Source organism: Lethenteron reissneri, chromosome 25 (genome assembly GCF_015708825.2).
Source record: "Lethenteron reissneri isolate LAM-NWPU_2019-01 chromosome 25, ASM1570882v1, whole genome shotgun sequence".
Lineage (NCBI taxonomy): Eukaryota > Metazoa > Chordata > Hyperoartia > Petromyzontiformes > Petromyzontidae > Lethenteron > Lethenteron reissneri.
In genome coordinates this window covers 13,644,931-13,657,798 of record NC_083803.1, presented here as the reverse complement: position 1 = coordinate 13,657,798, position 12,868 = coordinate 13,644,931, and the positions used below count along the sequence as shown (strand labels likewise).

The 12,868-nt window shown below is 50.2% G+C and overlaps 1 protein-coding gene across 2 annotated transcripts in view; it reads right to left on the bottom strand.

Annotated features, from left to right (window-relative positions):
- Nucleotides 1-12,868, bottom strand: part of LOC133347275 (tyrosine-protein kinase receptor UFO-like) — a 76,322-nt gene that overhangs the window by 46,969 nt on the left and 16,485 nt on the right. For both annotated transcript variants that reach the window (XM_061559406.1, XM_061559404.1), the window contains 3 exons: nucleotides 11,702-11,918; nucleotides 3,721-3,821; nucleotides 2,031-2,210 (listed from right to left, as the gene is read on the bottom strand). In XM_061559406.1, the coding sequence (XP_061415390.1) occupies nucleotides 2,031-2,210; nucleotides 3,721-3,821; nucleotides 11,702-11,918 (498 nt within the window). The remainder of the gene's footprint in view (nucleotides 1-2,030; nucleotides 2,211-3,720; nucleotides 3,822-11,701; nucleotides 11,919-12,868) is intronic.

Sequence of the window (12,868 nt, the reverse complement as noted above, 5' to 3'; positions counted from 1 at the left end):
CACTGGAGGCCACAACAACACCCTCGCCCACTCACTGACCACAGTGCAGGCCACAACAACAGACTCACCTGCTCAGTCACCACACTGCAGGCCACAACGACACCCTCGCCCACTCACTGGCCACAGTGCAGGCCACAACAACAGACTCACCTACTCAGTCACCACACTGGAGGCCACAATAACACCCTCGCCCACTCACTGGCCACAGTGCAGGCCACAACAACAGACTCACCTGCTCAGTCACCACACTGCAGGCCACAACGACACCCTCGCCCACTCACTGGCCACAGTGCAGGCCACAACAACAGACTCACCTACTCAGTCACCACACTGGAGGCCACAATAACACCCTCGCCCACTCACTGGCCACAGTGCAGGCCACAACAACAGACTCACCTGCTCAGTCACCACACTGCAGGCCACAACGACACCCTCGCCCACTCACTGGCCACAGTGCAGGCCACAACAACAGACTCACCTACTCAGTCACCACACTGGAGGCCACAATAACACCCTCGCCCACTCACTGACCACAGTGCAGGTCACAACTTATTCTCGTACGGCCTCTTCCCCTCAGGCTGCTCCACTCTGGAATTCCCTCCCATCGTATCTTTCCCAAAGTTCTCATAACCCTGTTCGATTCAAGACACCCACTAACTCATGCCTTCTACACCCTAAACAGTGCTGATTGTTGCCGTCCACTTGGGCCTGTGCTGGCTGCAACCGATTTAAAAAAAAAAATATGCCCGTGCCAGGTTTTTTGCCTCTGACTAGCTGTGAACGAACCTGTTCTTCTGCAAATGATGACAACCTTCACAGTTGACAGGCTACGCACCTTACGTGTGCGGAGGCGTTAGGGTTTTTGTAAAAAAAAAAAAAACCCTACGAGCGTTCACATTTTCACCCCACTTTTGCGTAGCTTCGAAATTACCGTCCGACGTCGAACGCTTTCAACCTGGCCAAAAGTGAGACTGGCGCGGTGGATTTGCGTACTGCGCTACGAACCCGGCAATCCGAGTAAGATTCCGGACTATGGCCTACACCAGTGGCGAGCGACATCCGAATCAATTCTGGGCCATCCCGCGGTGGCCAGCATGGTCAAACCACCCGCGTGGACGACACGGCGCATGGCAAGGCCTACCAGCCGGGGATTGATTGGAAATTAGTCAAATAAAACGAATGTGATCGGCGATGGGGAGGGGCGGGGAGCAAGCTGGCGACGATCATCTGACGCCTCGTGGTCACTTCACCACCCACTTCTCCCGTGGCTCAGCTGTCCACACCGCTTTCGCCATGCGGGCCCAACCGCCCCACCCGTGCTGCCGCTAATTAAACTCACAGCTGCCACCAGATGCCAGCTGAGGAGGAAGGTACGGAGGCGGGGAGGAGGCGGAGGAGGAGAAGGCAGTGACCACAGTTCCACTGTGTGGTCAGCGTGGGATGGCTCTGCATGTGTGCATATTAAAACTATATCGCACCGTACGTAGCCAACCGTGCTAATCGGATGTGCGGGGGAAGAACAGCAGACTAAACACAAATCTAGATTTAAATGTGCATAGCTCCAGTGGTTTTTTTAAATATCAGAAGGCTGCAAGGGCAAAAAGCTATGCTGGCTGTGGGAATGGGCTTGAGCAGACACCTCAGATATTAATGAGGGAAGAAAAAAATCTAATTTTTACGCAGCTTATTTTTATGTGAAAAATATAATGCTTGAGGGTATGTGCCGTGAAGCAGCTTAGTTTGACACACAGACGATCTGGGTTTGAATCCCTCACCAAGGTTACGTGTCTCTTCACTGAGCGATGGCATTTCGACAAATATTAGTGAGAGTGCAAAGGGCACCACGAGCAGAACACGTGACTGGCATCGTGCCCTCTGATGGCATCGATCTGACTTTCAAAAAAAAGGTAATTTATTTCACGAACAATTGCAAATCCCTCTCCCCCACCCCACCCAAAAACGCACGGTACTTTAGCCTCCCCACTCGCACAATTGAACCCGGTGGCGCCTTGCGGCCGCGGGAGCCTCACCGGCGTTGACGAGCAGCACGGCGGGCGACGCCGCGTGGCCCACGTCGAGGCGGTCGTTGCCGTCGCGGTACCAGGCGATGACGACGGGCTCCGGGGGCCCCACGGCCACGCACGTCAGGTTGAAGGGCTCGCCGGGCAGCACGCTCGTCTCCTGCGGCTCATGCGTGAAGCTGGGCAGGCCTGGCGGGGGATAGCAACATCGTCGTCATCATCATTATCGTCGTCGTTGTCGTCGTGATAGCAACGTCATTGTCGTCATCGTCATCATCGTCATCGTGATAACAACGTCGTCGTCGTCATCATTTCATATTCATATTGAGCTCCCGCCCCCCACCTCGCACCCCACCCACCACCGAAGCAGTGAAACACCAGAGCAAAGGGGTATTCCAGATACTCAGTAAGGAAGCAATTGCAGACCAAATACGATGGGCAACAACCGTACAACGTAGGCAACACGCACAACAAGCGGGAGAACGAAATCTAGTCATTTCAGCTATCTGAAAGTGCATTTACTTTCACCTCCGGTTAATGAATTGTGGGTACACTTATGATATTTCTGGGCAAGCCGTTCCACGATTTCTCGTGCCAAAATACCAAGTGCTCACTCAATTTTTCAAAAGAAGACCTTCGCTTTACAGTGGCCTTTCGAGAAGGTAAAATCACACAGTCTATTTGAGAATATGTACTGGATAGAGGCACCCACACCACTCAGGTACTCGGAAGGAGTTGAGACAAAGTGCTCCCAAGTATGGTCAAACAATAACCCACATTGTGACAGCAATGGCGTAGAGAGGCCTTCATTCAGCAGTGGATAGATAATGGCTGGTGACGATGATGACAGTGGTTCGTCTCAATGTAAACAAAACGTCAGAATTTCCAGAGCGTAGCAAGAGACAGGAGCATTAAACTGTGTTGAGGTTCACGGCTTTTAATGGATCTCGGTATATCAAATACGTCTCTGCGGAGCGTCCATGCTGAGTTTGAAATTGAACGTCCATGGGGGGGCGGGGATGCTGACTTAATTTGTGATGCCCTCGGTACGCGCCGTCTTTCAGAGCCAATTCGTCACCCCCCCCCGCCCCGAGCCAGTGGCCAGGGGGTTTATATCGCAAAGTGCCAGGAAGCGCTCTCATTGCAACGACGCCCCCCTCTCCCCCCGTTTGAATAGCGGTGAGTGCCCAGCAGCTGAGTAAACGCGCTCGTTCGCGGTGACTTCAAAGAGGAGCTCGCGGATCGTGCTGAGTTTTCCCGAGTGCCTTGTTGAAACTGTTTTTGTATTTTACCGGGTAAGGCCCCACTGAGCTACTTAGCTCTTTTTAGGAAGCGACCTGGCCATCATAAATGATAGCTCAACGAAGTGGCTTATCACGTGGACATTATTAGCAGCCAAATACTCGTTGATTCTAAATGTGGAGGGAAAAACAGGAGGACCCAGAGAAAAATCCACGCAACCATTGGGAGAGAGACATGCAAAATCCAAATTTCGAGGTGTCACGGTCGGGATCGAACCCAAGACCTCCTGTATTCCAGGTGAGGTAGTTAACATCATGGGTGGCGAGACAACAGGAGGGAATTCCAAGGTTTCGAGCAGCGCGAGGGAATTTGCCGAGAGACGATCGCTCGATTCGCCTCGCGAGCGAGCGAGCGAGCGGCGCTGGGCCGCGAGCGTGGAGCGGCGCGTGGCTCGTACCTTCCACCATGAGCCAGCCCTCGTCGGATAGCTCCTCCTCCCCCGACTCCCCGGCCACGCACTGGTAGCGACCCACCAGGGCCCTCTGCACCGACGTGATCCTGCAACCACACGCCACACCGCGTCACGCGACGGCAGACCGAGTAATTTTTCGTATTGTTTGTTGTTGCAACTTTTGATCCGACCTCTTACTGGACATCTCTGAAAAGGAGATTCATAGCTCATCGGATTTGTCCAGGATAAATAAATATTCTGATTCTGATACCGGACCCCGCAGCGCATCACACTGAGAGTCACGGCAAAACGCACCGCGGCACCAAAAAGCACGTCAGAGATTAGATGACCCATCGTATTGGGGCACCTACACCCTCAACACAGCTGGCTCAGTTAATAGGCATTTACCCGCCACTTGGGGCCCGCGTGGCTGTACGGGGTTTGTGTGGCTCACCGAGTCTACATTCCCAACTTATCTTCCAACGAGATTGGGCACATTAAGGGTCATTTGGTCATGAGCCTTAAATTAACGAACTCCCCTTGTGCCAGGACACTCGAACGCAAGATGCAATGTTGGTCTATTTGTAAACAAGCTGAACACAGATTAAAAAGAGGTGCCATGGCCCGAATTTGCATGGATAAATATTCAGCGCTGAAAGAGGCTTTTATGAATCGTGCGAGCGAGAGCGATTGGGGAGAGTGGTGAGGACAGTGATGGGGAGGAGCTGGTGTTGGGGTTTAATGAAAAGTTATTTTATTTTGCTTAGATAAGCGACTCCAGGCCACGCACATACAAGCGGAGTTCGTGTTTATCTTTGTCTCATCATTATCCCGCCCATCTTTATGCAAACCTTAAAACGCTTCGCAGAACTGAAAACCACCGCTTACACTCCGCTCACGCTGCGAATGGCCGTAATGCTTGTGGAAATTCATTCCCCGCAAAAAGAAACATAACATTTCCTCCAATACGTTACTATGTATAGCCTTTCCACGGAACGGTTCAAGAAGATGAAAAAAAATCTCGTGCGAGAAGCCAGCCGCTTCCAAGAAATGCGTAAATTCCACAGAGCCTGCATTTTGGAAATCCTGCCACTTTCATCACACGCTCTTGAGCGGACGCCTTCGGCCCCGACGCCTGTTTTCGTCGCCTCGTACCCCTTTTTCCACTGGCACATCTGAGCCAAGCCAGCTCGGATCCCTCCCGTGACAGGTGGTTTTCCACCGGCTACTTGCCGTGCCAAATGAGAAGCAAAACTCTGCTAAGCTGGCCTCACAATGTACGCATGCATTTTGAACTGCTTTCGCACCATACGTAACCGACCGCGTTAACCGGTGGTGTGGGGGAACGACAAGAAAACACAAGACATCTAAACGTGGCTCGGGGCCGAGCAGGGCCAGGTATGAGACGAACGGCGCGTTCATTGTGTGCGACGTCAGTCGGCACACTGCGAGCGTCACTGCATCATCTACACGTGCCTCTCCTCATTCGTTTGCGTGTGACCTCAGTGGCGCGGTTTGGCTTCTGAAGTGGAAAATTAACCTCGCGCGTCCTGAGCTGTGCTGGGTTGGCTCGGTTAAACCGGTGGCTTGCAACCTATTTTGGCTCCTGTACCCCTTGTTGAATTTTGTTTCGCCTGACCCAACATGGTTCTGAGAAATAAATGTACGAATAATGAACATCAATATTTTAACCAATTGTAAAAAAAAATAGGTATCATACGAAGCGAGTAACTTGAAGAGAATAAAGAAAGATTCAACGGACGCTCTGCGTGCGTGACACAATTTGTTCACGCTCGCTGGTTACTCTTGGAAGCCACATTGTTGACGATAAATGAGTTTAGAAAGCCCTTTTATATCGTTCTAGATTACCATATGGATTTCAATGTTATCGTAGTTATTTTATTTTGGCAGATTCATACATGATTATTCACCAGTGACTCTCACGCATGTTGCAAATTCGCACATGCATAAATCAACTCACGTACCCCCTGGGACACTGCCACGTACCCCCCAGGGGGGCCCACGTACCCCCCAGGGGGGCCCACGTAACCCCCCGGTTGAGAACCACTGGGGGGGTTTGACAGTGGAAATCAGGTCGAAGATACGAGGTGTTGCCAGGCATCTGTTTGGGGGTCACTGTGACCCCACCGTGGGAACGTGTCCTTGCTGCCACGGTTGCATGCTGCGCCCGGCCAAGCGTCGGGCTTTCTCCGTGCCTGCACGGTCCGAGGCCGCGCACGTGGGAATGAGCACACGGCCAATGACGTGGGAAAACTGAGTGGGTCTTATAAACAAACCGCGTAGGGGTGCATTGCACTCGCGTGTAAGGAATACGTTGAGGCGCCTCTGACGATGTACAATTATAATATGCGTGGACGCACAATGCTGTGGCGTCTCAAGAAGCCGTAGAGAAAACTGTGGACGTGTTTTGTAGAGCGAGGCGGTCAGGCATAGGCAGAGGAGAAGGGGGATGGTGTTGAGCTTTAACTTGACCAGGGGCAGGGAGTTGACAGCACGGATGGTAGGGGAAAGGGCAGTTTCAGACAAGTGGGGCAGCAAAGGAGAATGAGCGACCTCCCACCGAGTGCAAATTTACTGGCAGCTTAACCGAGCCTATCTGGGGAGTGCTAAGAACAGATCCTACGATGCAGATTCCAGACCGTCAGTGGAAATAATTCCTGATATCCACACAGTTATCCACAGATAAATATGGATAATTGAATTAACTGGCTGCCATTTCTGGATGACGACCATGGCTGGCGGTGATGATGTTATTGCAAGTTACCCTTTCCTAGCCAGCCCTGTCATCTCGGTCGCGCGGTTAATATCGGCCGGACTTTCTCTGGCTGCTCTATCCCCCCACCACCACTCCGTGCTCCGAATGATCGCACGGGGTGGAGAAACAACCCCCCAGGCGACACGGGGAGCTGCTCTCGTTACGAGCGCGGCTTAGAAAAGACGCAGCAGCGGGCATGGATCTGCAACTCAAGCACGGATGGCGACAATAACCACATTCTGTCCCGCCGAGGATTATTCGCTGGCAACTGCACAGCAAGGTTATTCAAGTGCAGAATGGGAAAAGAAAAAAAACATTCTCTCCGTCAGAAAACACGAAAACACGTGCTGTGTCCAGCCAGGTTTTTTTTTCTTTCTTCTACTCATTATTCTGCTTGCTGCTACGATCCGTGGCGATTACCGAATGAGTGCAGACTGCCCATGTGTTTTTGATATCAGAGACTCGTAACGACTGACGATGTAGCGCATAGCTACTGGCGATGTAGCGCAGTCATCAAGGGCGGTTTACTGCATTGGGTCACCCCTTCCCAGCTTTGGGAGTGATTCAATGAGTTGTCGCGATTCGAGTCAAAAATCAATTGTTGTGTTCGTTGTTGCTCACCTCGTTTTTTGCTCACCTCGTTTTTGCTCACCTGGTTATTGCTCACCTCGTTTTTTTATAACCTCGCTTTTGCTCACCTGGTTATTGCTCACCTCGTTTTTGCTCACCTAGTTTTTGCTCACCTCGTTTTTGCTCACCTCGTGTTTGCTCACCTCGTTTTTTGATAACCTCGTTTTGCTCACCTGGTTATTGCTCACCTCTTTTTTGCTCACCTCGTTTTTGCTCACCTCGTTTGTGCTCACCTCGTTTTTGCTCACCTCGTTTTTTGATAACCTCGTTTTGCTCACCTGGTTATTGCTCACCTCGTTTTTGCTCACCTCGTTTTTGCTCACCTCGTCTGCAAGCTTCCTCATTTGTTCTGCCTTGCCCGCCACTCTCTCGTTTGCTCCCTTAGCCTAAATGTCATGTGAGGACATCATTTGCACTTGTATCGTATACTCCGGATTGCCACGCGCTTAAAAAAGCAGCGCGTTGCCCCCAAAGCTTTTTGCTTTGACACACAGGGAAAGAAGCGCGTCTTCGTCGAGAGGACACGGTGACATGCAACACGTGTTGCCCTCTCGCTAACCCTCCACTGCATGAGTGATTCCCCATGTCTGCGCAAGTCGCGATGCTGGTTTGACCATACTTCAGCGTGCCGGTACGTTGCGGGTTGGTGAAGGCGTGGAGCATAGACGTGGAAGCAATGAAGCCCTATGACAACCTGTTGTCGCGTGGCGGTCACCCATCCGAGCACTATCCAGGCTGGAAGCCGGTTAGCGGGACGAGATCTGACGAGATTGGGCGCATTCTGGGTGATTAGGGCATAGGCAGTGCCGGATTAAGCTGGTGCGGGGCCTGTAGCATATGTTATAAAGGGGGCCATAAATAAAAAATACATTCATATTAAAAAATATATTTTACTTGCATAGGAAAGTAATTGTATTTTTTCATTTGCTATACAGCCAGATAATACGACAAATCGCTAACCTTAAACACCCAGTCGTTCATAAAAGCTGAAGGCGGTATAGTACTATAGTAATAAAGCAAGTGCAGAATCACTGAACCGGAATTGATAACTTGAAAGCATTTAGCGCAGGGCCCTTGAAATCCGGCACTGCGCATAGGCACATGATAGTGAATATCATTTGCATAATCATGAAAATTACATTTGTGCAGAAAACGTTCGAATTCATTGCGTGTATTGTGAGTGTAAGAATATGTTATTCGATGCATAAGAATTGTTTTGACAGTGAATGCAGTACAGTATTTGAACCGCATCGGGATTATCAGCATACGTGACTTTACCGAAAGAACCAAGAAGATGATTCCCTACAGTCACGAAAGCTTTAAATCGAAAATTATCAGCATAGTTAAGGGCTTAGTGGTGCCCGGATCAGAGGGAGCCCACTTGGCACGTCTAACCCTTTGTTACACTTCGATCCAGCCAGTGCCCGCGCTGAGCGTAAGGAAACCGCGCAATCGCTCAAAGGGCCAGTCGTTCTTGAAAAAAATAAACATGCGGTTCATCAAGTATCAGCTCGAGATCGAATACTGATATATGTAAAAAGAGCCAATTTAAATCTCTCTCATCCCTGTCTTGTCTATCTTTCTTCTCTCTTCTAATTTCACCTTCGTATCTTGTCTACGTAACATTTCACTACAATCTCTCCCCGCAGTGCATCTCAATCTCGTGCCTATATCTTTAATCTCACACAAGACGCTAATAAAACGGAAGGAGAGGTAAGGGTGTGGGGGGGTCAAAATACTTCCTGCTCAGGGACCCCCAATGGGTCAGCACCACCACCACTGCTTCTATCGCAAGAGTTCATTTCGTAGAGTGTGTGCATTGCCGCTGTCACCGTGGGGCGTGGGTGGACGGCCATAAAACGATTTAGGTGCGTTGCGTCACTGGATGGAGGCGACGGTCATTGAACACTGTCACGCTGAAGCTGCTATAAGAAACTCCTCGGGGCTGAGTCTTCTGCCTTGACTTGCCTTTGTGCTCATATGCCCAAGAGGCACAACCCATTAATACTCTTAGGTTTTTTCAGTAAAGTCACGTAGGTAAAAAATTAAATTAAAAGTTAATAAAAGTAATAATGGAAATAAAAAATAATATAATAATAATATAAAAATAAATCCATTATTACTTTTATTAACTTTTAATTTTATTTTTTACCTACGTGACTTTACCGAAAAAACCTAAGAGTATGAATCCTTGCAGTCACGAAAGCTTCAAATCTAGAATTACAACCCATTAATGTCAATAAAGCAAACTTGAGCGATGGTCAAGAATAATAACGGAGTGGCGGCCGAGGAATGGAACGCGTCCGAGAGGGCGCACACCGAGGAGATGGAGGCTTTCATCCAGCAGCGGATTGACCGTGGCCGATGATGATGATGATGAAACCAAAATACCTGCCACATGCGTATTTGTGTTGGTTTTAACAATAATCATAACAATAATCAGAATAAAAACGATCCTTTAATGATCAAGGAAGAGGAAGTTGTGATGGGTGAGACACGTGTGCAGGGTTGAGGAGGGCAGGTTACCCAGATGGGCATTAGAAACCCAGAGGTCAGAGACTAAGAAGAAGACGTAAACCCAGATGGTGGTAGTGGCGATACTGCAAGTGTGGACTTTGGATGTCTGTTGCCAGCGTGGGGGCTTCAGTGACACTGGCCACGATGACCTCTTGAATTATCCATGAAAAGCCGAAGTCTAAATTACTATTGCTCAAGTGGCTCCTGCCTGGGCTATTGAATACGTTTCTTAATTAGTATTCTATTGTTTCTTTATTCGCTATGTTTTAGTTTTGGTCTACGTGGCATCAGCATTTCTTTCTTTTAAGTGGGTCACTGATTAGTCATTCCTCACGCATTCATCACAAAGAACCGCCAACCGCAGCCAAGTGAGCTTTTACTGCGCAGATATATCACATCTGCCGTCCACAACAACCCGCAGAGTATTATTTTTTCATTTCGATAAAATTCCGCGGCTTCGGAGGCGACAGCTTTCCAGACGCCAGCGTTTGCCCGGTAGGTCCGCAACTCTTGCAGGTGTCCAGATATGTCATATTTTGTAGTCATGCTTTCTCAACCACAGTCCACCCCGTGCAAGCTTTTCCCAAACATAGCCGCATTCTCTACAAATCCATACGTCGCGTGTCCGTCCACAGGAGGGGCACGGGCAATGATGACTCACACGGATATATAACCCTATCGGCTTGTTTTGACTCTGTTGGACTAAATCAAAGGGTACAGCTATTCACACTTGGTATGTGTGTATGTTGGGTTCCCAATTAACAAACATTACTGGACACTGCCAATGACCATATCAACTGGAATGCGGCCCATTGGATTCTTAGGATTTTTCCAAAAATCCTAAACACATTTCCACTACATGAGCCACTCCCCACCCCCTTCCTCTTCGAAGATAGAGGCTGCTCAATGTGTGGGGCATTCCTGTACATTTTATTATATGTAAGATGCTCTAAGGGCACTTTTACTCATGTGAAGGACGCCAAATTCATATAAATAAAAGCATGTATGAGTAAAACTCCTTTCTATATAATTACACATCGATTTCATTCCATAGACCTATTGGCTTTTCACTTTTCAGACCAATACCATCAAGCAGAATTTATTTAAGAAATGCAAACTCTGGACCACTTTCAACCTCCTGGGTCTCACCAGCAGTCGTATGTGTTAAACAAATACTGCTCGATTACAAAATGTTATTGGCAGTGCTAAATTGCAGCCAGAGCAGTCTGAAATGCTGTTCTAGAAATGGGTATTCAATGAAAACCACACTGAAAACAACAGTTAGTCCACGCATCTATCACTTTATAAACCTGCTCATAGGATTTAAGGAATATAGGGTACAATCATAGAGAATTATTATTATTTATAGGTGTACCTTGTACTCCATAGGTAATACCGTCCACTAATAATCCCTGCACCGAGCCCGAACGTTGGTATCAGTGTTCCGGGAGATACCGAGTGAGGATCGGTGGTGGTGGTTAAACACGTCGCCTGTAATCCAGCACTGTGGGGGCAGCGAGGGTTGGTGGTGGGGGGGGGGGCTGGTGGGAAGGGGGGTGGGGCTTGTGATGGGGGGGGCAGCTTATGTTAGGGAGGGCTTGTGGGGGAGGGTTTGTAAGGGGGGGGGGGGCTGGTGGAAGGGGGGCTGGGGGGGGAGGCTTGTGGGGGTGGGCTGGTGGGGAGGGGGGTTGGTGGTGAGGGGGGGGGGGCTTGTGGAGGAGGACTTGTAAGGAGGGGTGCTGGTGGGGAGGGGGGGGGCTTGTAGGGGGGGCCAGCTTCTGTTTAGGAGGGGCTTGTGGGGGAGAGGGGCTGGTGGGGGGGAGACGGCTGGTGGGGGGGGGGGGAGAGGACTGGTGGGGGGGAGGAGAGGGCTGGTGGGGGGGAGGGGGCTTGTCGGGGAGCTGCTGGTGGGAGGGGCTTGTAGGGGGGGCCAGCTTCTGTTTAGGAGGGGCTTGTGGGGGAGAGGGGCTGGTGGGGGGGAGACGGCTGGTGGGGGGGGGGAGAGGGCTGGTGGGGGGGAGGGGGCTGGTGGGGGGGCTGCTGGTGGGAGGAGCGTGTGCGTACTTGAGCGAGCTCTTGAGCTGCACGTGCTGACGCTCCACGCTGGACACGGCGTAGTCGTGGGTGCTGAAGTGGGCGCCCAGCTTCCCCTCCGGGAGGTTCTCGCCGTTGTGGAGCCAGCGGATGGGAGGGTGGCCCAGGCTCTTCACCAGGCAGCTGAGCGACACCTCGGAGCCCACCGCCACCGTCACGTTGCGCGGGCTCTCGCTGAACACAAGCCCTGCGGGGGGGTGGGAGGGGGGGTGAGGAAACGCGAGGCAGCGGTTTGGAGATGCCACACAAAAAATATCTGCACGAAACAAAAATCCATGACATATCATAGGAAGACGAATATCTTGCAATGCGGGCTTCCCTCACATTGCGCGGTAGATGCGTTCCAAGAGAAGGACTCACAACCAAGAGAAGGACGCGTGCGTAAAGCGAGGGAAACCCGTACCAAAAAGAGGGGAGAACTACACACTCACGCATTGTCACGAGCAGTGCATTATTACGCAGAAATCTTGTGTTTTAATGTCACAGATTTTCCAGGACAGCTACCCCATTAAGAAGATGATAATGCTCGCCCTAGCCCTGGACTCCTCCTGTACTCAGCGGTCAGTGTACGTACTTTCTTTCAAGAACCATGTAAGAGCCCGTTGAGAAAGAGTCACATTTTTTCGTGCGACCTGGGAGGAAAACATTTCTGAAAATATAAGTGCAAGATAATCGAGGTGCGAACTCGGTGAGGGACAGAGTAATCTCAGCGCAGACAAAACACGTGGGGAAAGTGGGTTTAATGCAAAGGGCAATTTACTATTTATTTACATTGACAGGCATCAGTCAAGGTGACCTGTCATCCGGCACGTTACTTCATTTCATGAAAAATATTCAAATGTGTTCAAAAGGCAAAGAACAGTCGTTGATAAACGCAGGTCTGCACATGTACCCTGGTGCAGACGTGGGTGTTTCAAAACGTTCTGGCTGAATTCACAGACCCATTCGAATTCAGATAAAAATAATCTGCTTCATATTTCGGCTGCCAAGTGGGTAAATCATTAATGGAACCATCTAGTACAGGGGTCGGCAACCTACGGCTCCGGAGCCGCATGCGCCTCTTTACGGGCTGCTTCTTGACGATATGTACGTATGTACAGTATGTACTCAGATGCATTGCGGCTCTTGAAATACTGA